Consider the following 4,676-nt stretch of genomic DNA (forward strand, 5'->3'; position numbering starts at 1 on the left):
AGCTGTGGCCTGACCAGTGTTGTGTAGAGGGGGAGGATCACCTCCTTGGCCCTACTTGAGATGCACCTGTGGATGCACGACAAGGTCCGGTTAGCCCTGCCAACCGTGACCTCGCATTGTCGGCCCATGTTCATCTTGGAGTCAGTAATGACTCCAAGATCCCTTTCTGCCTTCGTGCTCTCAAGAAGGGAGTTTCCCATCTTATAAGCGTGCTGCTGGTTACTACTGCCCAAATGCAGCACCCTGCTGGTTGGGTCAGGGTTGTGTAGAATGGGATTCAGGTGCAGAGTTTTGGAGGGCACTAGCATAATACCAGCATAGATTGTGCCCCACTTTTGCTACCTTGGCACCATTTAAATCCACTGCTCTCCCCTTCATAAGTATAAGAGTATAAGAACATTGGTCAGGCATGCCAGGATGAAGTTAGGAAGGCCAAATCACAATTGGAGTTGCAGCTAGCAAGGGATGTGAAGGGTAACAAGAAGGGATTCTACAAGTATGTCAGTAGCAAAAGAAGGATCAGGACAAGTGTGGGTCCCTTACTGAATGGGAGAGGCAAACTTGTGACAGAGGATGCAGAAAAGGCTGAAGTGCTCAATGCCTTTTTCACCTCTGTCTTCACAGGCAAGGTCAGCTCCCAGACTATTGCACTGGGCAGCAGAGTTTGGGGAGGAGATGAGCAGCCAACAGTGGTGAAAGAACAGGTTAAGAACTATTTAGAAAAGCTGGTTATATACAGGTCCATGGGGCCAGATGGGATACACCCAAGCATGCTGAAAGTGTTGGCTGATGTGACTGCAGAGCCACTGGCCATCAACTTGGAAAACTCATGGCGATCAGGAGAGGTCCCAGGTAATTGCAAAAGAGCAAACATGGTGCCCATATTTAAGAAAAGGAAACAGGAGGGTCCAGAGAACTACAGACCAGTCAGCCTCACTTCAGTCTCCAGAAAAATCATGGAGCAGATCCTTGAGGAATCTATTTCTAAGCACTTGAAGGAGAAGAAAGTGATTAGGAACAGTCAGCATGGATTCACCAAGGGCAAGTCATGCCTGACCAACCTGATTGCCTTCTATGAGGAGATAACTGGATCTGTGGATGTGGGGAGACCAGTGGATGTGGTGTACCTTGATCTTAGCAAGGCTTTTGCTACGGTCTCCCACAACATTCTTGCAGGCAAGCCAAGGAAGTACAGGCTGGATGGATGAACTGAAAGTTGGATAGAAAACTGGCTGGAGCATCGGGCTCAGAGAGTAGTAATCAATGGCTCAAAGTCTAGTTGGCAGCCGGTATCAAGTGGACTGCCCAGGGGATAGGTCCTGAGGCCGGTTATGTTCAATGTCTTCATCAATGACCTGGAAAATGGCATAGAGTTCACACTTAGCAAGTTTGCAGATGACACAAATCTGGAGGGAGTAGTAGATATGCTGGAAGGTAGGGCTACGATTCAGAGTAACTTCAACAAATTGGAGGATTGGGCTAAAAAAATTCTCATGAGCTTTAACAAGGATAAGTGAAAAGTCCTGAACTTAGGAAAGAACAATCCCATGCACCAGTACAGGCTGGGGGCTGACTGGCTGGGCAGCAGCTCTGCAGAAAAGGACCTGGGGATTACAGTGGACAGTAAGATGAATGAGCCAACAGCGTGCCCTTGTTGCCAAGAAGGCTAACAGCATACTGGGCTGCATTGGTAGGAGCATTGCCAGCAGGTCAAGGGAACTGATTCTTCCCCTCTATTCAGCACCGATGAGGCCACATCTGGAGTACTGTGTCCAGTTTTGGGCCCCCACTATAGAAAGGATGTCAACAAATTGGAGAGAGTCCACTGGAGGGAACAAAAATGGTTTGGGGGCTGGGACACACAACTTATGAGGAGAGGTTGAGGGAACTGGGCTTATTTATTCTGGAGAAGAGAAGACGGGGGTGGGGGTGGGATTTAATAGCAGCCTTCAACTACCTGAAGGGAGGTTCAAAAGAGGATGGAGCCGGACTGTTTTCAGCGGTGGCAAATGACACAACAAGGAGCAATGGTCTCAAGTTGCAGCAGGGGAAATTTAGGTTGGAAAGTAGGTAGAATTTTCTCACTAGGAGGGTAGTAAAACACGGAAAGAGCTTTCCCAGAGAGGTGGTGGAATCTTTGTCCTTGGAGGTTTTTAGGGCCCAGCTAGAAAAAGCTTTGGCTGGGATGATCTAGTTGGGGATGGTCCTGCTTTGAGCAGGGAGTTGGACTAGATGACCCCCTGAGTTCTCTTCCAACCTTAATTTTCTATAACTCTATGATTCATGTCTGTCTCCTCCTGGGTGGGAGGGAATGTTGCTTGCTGATGCTGTCTCAGCTCTGCGCTTAGACTGCTCCCCATGCAGGTCCCATCTCTCGACTACGGAGTTGTGCTCTGGTTTGATGCCTACGCGCTCAGGAGGCAGACGCATGACCTGCCGTGCACTCAAGGCCAGTGGATCATTCAGAACAGAAGGTGTGCACTCATATTCTTGCTCATTTCTCACCCTCCATTTTCCCATTCCTGAATAGCTTTGCTGCAAGTCTGAATTGTCCCACTGCCGTCTATTGTTCAGCCCAGTCCCTAGTTTGTTCTGGAAATCTTCACAAGGCATCTGCTCACTCCCACTCCATCATCTTATCTCAGCCTTTACCTTTAACTGCTCACTATTGTGCTGATGCCACTTCCTTGCCTATATCTTTTTTCAATTCTCTAATGACTCCTCCTTGTCCACAGACTCTGTCTTTCTTAGTTAAGGCAGTGTAAAACTGCCTCAGCTCAGTATCTCCAAGATCAGGGGAAACATCCTCAGCAGTCTCCAGCTTCGTTATCAACCTGCCTTCTTTATTTCATTGTTTGAATCAGACTTCCTAGTTTCCTCCTCTGTGTGTAACCTTGGCATCCTCCCACATCTCCAGTGTTTGCAAATCTGCCTATCACCACCTCTGCAATATTGTCTGTGTCTGCCATTGCCTTGAATCCACCTCCGCAGAGAGCTGCCACCCAGGCTCCATATCCTCCTGCTTTGACTGTAGTGACTTCCTTTTTTGAGGCCTCCCTAAGCCCACATGCCTTCATCTACTGAAAGTTGCTGCCTGCTTTCCCTCGTACACAGAAGCATGGGCGCAGCATCCTCCTTCTCAAAGCCTTTCAGCTGGTTCTACACTTCTTGCAGAATCCTGTTCAAAATATCTTCTTTCTCTGGAGCCACCCCTGGCCTCTTTCCAGCCTACCTTACAGACTTCATCTCACCGGCTCATGAAAGCCTCAGCCACCTCACTGTCTCTGGGCTTGATCTAGAACTCCTTGAAATCAGTGGACATTAGGTCAGTGATGAACTCAGATGCACCACTACTGGCATAAGAGTTGTTTCACTATCCACTGAAGCCTTCCTGGTTTTCCCCATCTCACCAACATACCCTCCATTTATAATTCTCCTTTGCCTGCACCTTTTCACTCCTCTATCTCTATTTCATTTTTCTGTTTAGCTCTTATTTCACAATCAAAAGCCTTTAGAACATGGGGGAATAGCAAAATCTGTTTAAATACAGGGGGTATACCCAGATAGGAGTTAATTACAGTTACGACCTCCAAAGTCCATGGTGTCATGGTGGACTTTCACTTCAGTAACTAAGGGCAGAATCTGGGCCCATTTCTGCGTGACCCTTTTGCACCCATTTCTCCAGTTCTCTCCCTGTGCCTCTCTTCTGTATCCAACTGCAAGGTGTTACCCCAAACCTCTTCAGTGTTGCACATGCAGAACTATTGCATACCTGCCCTTCACTAACTTCAAATGGCCTTTGCCACAGCCTTCACTCCAGACTCTTACCATCTCTTCCTAGAATCTCTCCTTTACTTTCCTCTGACTGCCCATCTCTGTGGCTGCTCCTATTACATGTTTCCTTTTCTTTGCTCTTTTGGAGGTGGTTTCTACCCCAGTTACACAAGTCTTAATCCAGGGAGACACCACTTCTGTCACTGGAGAGGCTCTATCTGCTCAGCTGTTTAGTGGTGGGGCAATGGAAAACCAAACATGGTGCTAGATCCCCTACACGCTGACCAGGTTATCTTGTGTTCCCAAGGGGTTCCTTACTCTTTTCTCTATCCTTAACTTAAATCCTCAAAACATATTGAGAATGTTTCCCCATCTCAGTTATTCAAGTCCTTGAGGTTCTCTTCCCTTCAAAGCAATTGCCACTCCCAAAGTAGTACAAAACCAACGAAACCAGTGCTGCTTTGCCCTCAAAGGCTACATTCTTCCCCTTCAACCTCACCCTGAGATATCATGCTTGGTGTGCTTCCCTGTCAGGTTGTGTGGCCTGCGGACCCTGCAAGCTTACGCTGAAAGGATTCCAGTAGTGTCCTCTGCTGGCATCACCATCAGCTTCACATCTCAGATCTCCTTGACTGGACCTGGCATGCAGGCCGCCTACAGCCTATACAACCAGTCGGATCGTAAGCATATGGCTTCTCACATCATCGTGACACACTGAGGTGGCAAAGCATCTTTCACAGCCATTCAAAATCTTTCTTATATCTCTGACTTGTGTCATGACACACAGGCACACACGCACACGCACACACACACACACACACACACACACACACACACACACACACACACACTGTACGGGCCTCTTTCAGGTGATGGTGGCAGCTCTGGGAATATTTTTGTTT

General features: G+C 47.9%; 1 protein-coding gene across 1 annotated transcript in view; it reads left to right on the forward strand.

Moving 5' to 3' along the window:
• The window catches only part of TMPRSS6 (transmembrane protease, serine 6), a 61,917-nt gene that overhangs the window by 32,553 nt on the left and 24,688 nt on the right, over positions 1-4,676 (forward strand). Inside the window, exons 10-11 of the mRNA XM_019515270.1 lie at positions 2,365-2,474; positions 4,309-4,454. Coding sequence (XP_019370815.1) covers positions 2,365-2,474; positions 4,309-4,454 — 256 coding nt within the window. The remainder of the gene's footprint in view (positions 1-2,364; positions 2,475-4,308; positions 4,455-4,676) is intronic.

Source organism: Gavialis gangeticus, unplaced genomic scaffold (genome assembly GCF_001723915.1).
Source record: "Gavialis gangeticus isolate Ggan-Ray unplaced genomic scaffold, GavGan_comp1, whole genome shotgun sequence".
NCBI classification, from domain to species: Eukaryota; Metazoa; Chordata; order Crocodylia; family Gavialidae; genus Gavialis; species Gavialis gangeticus.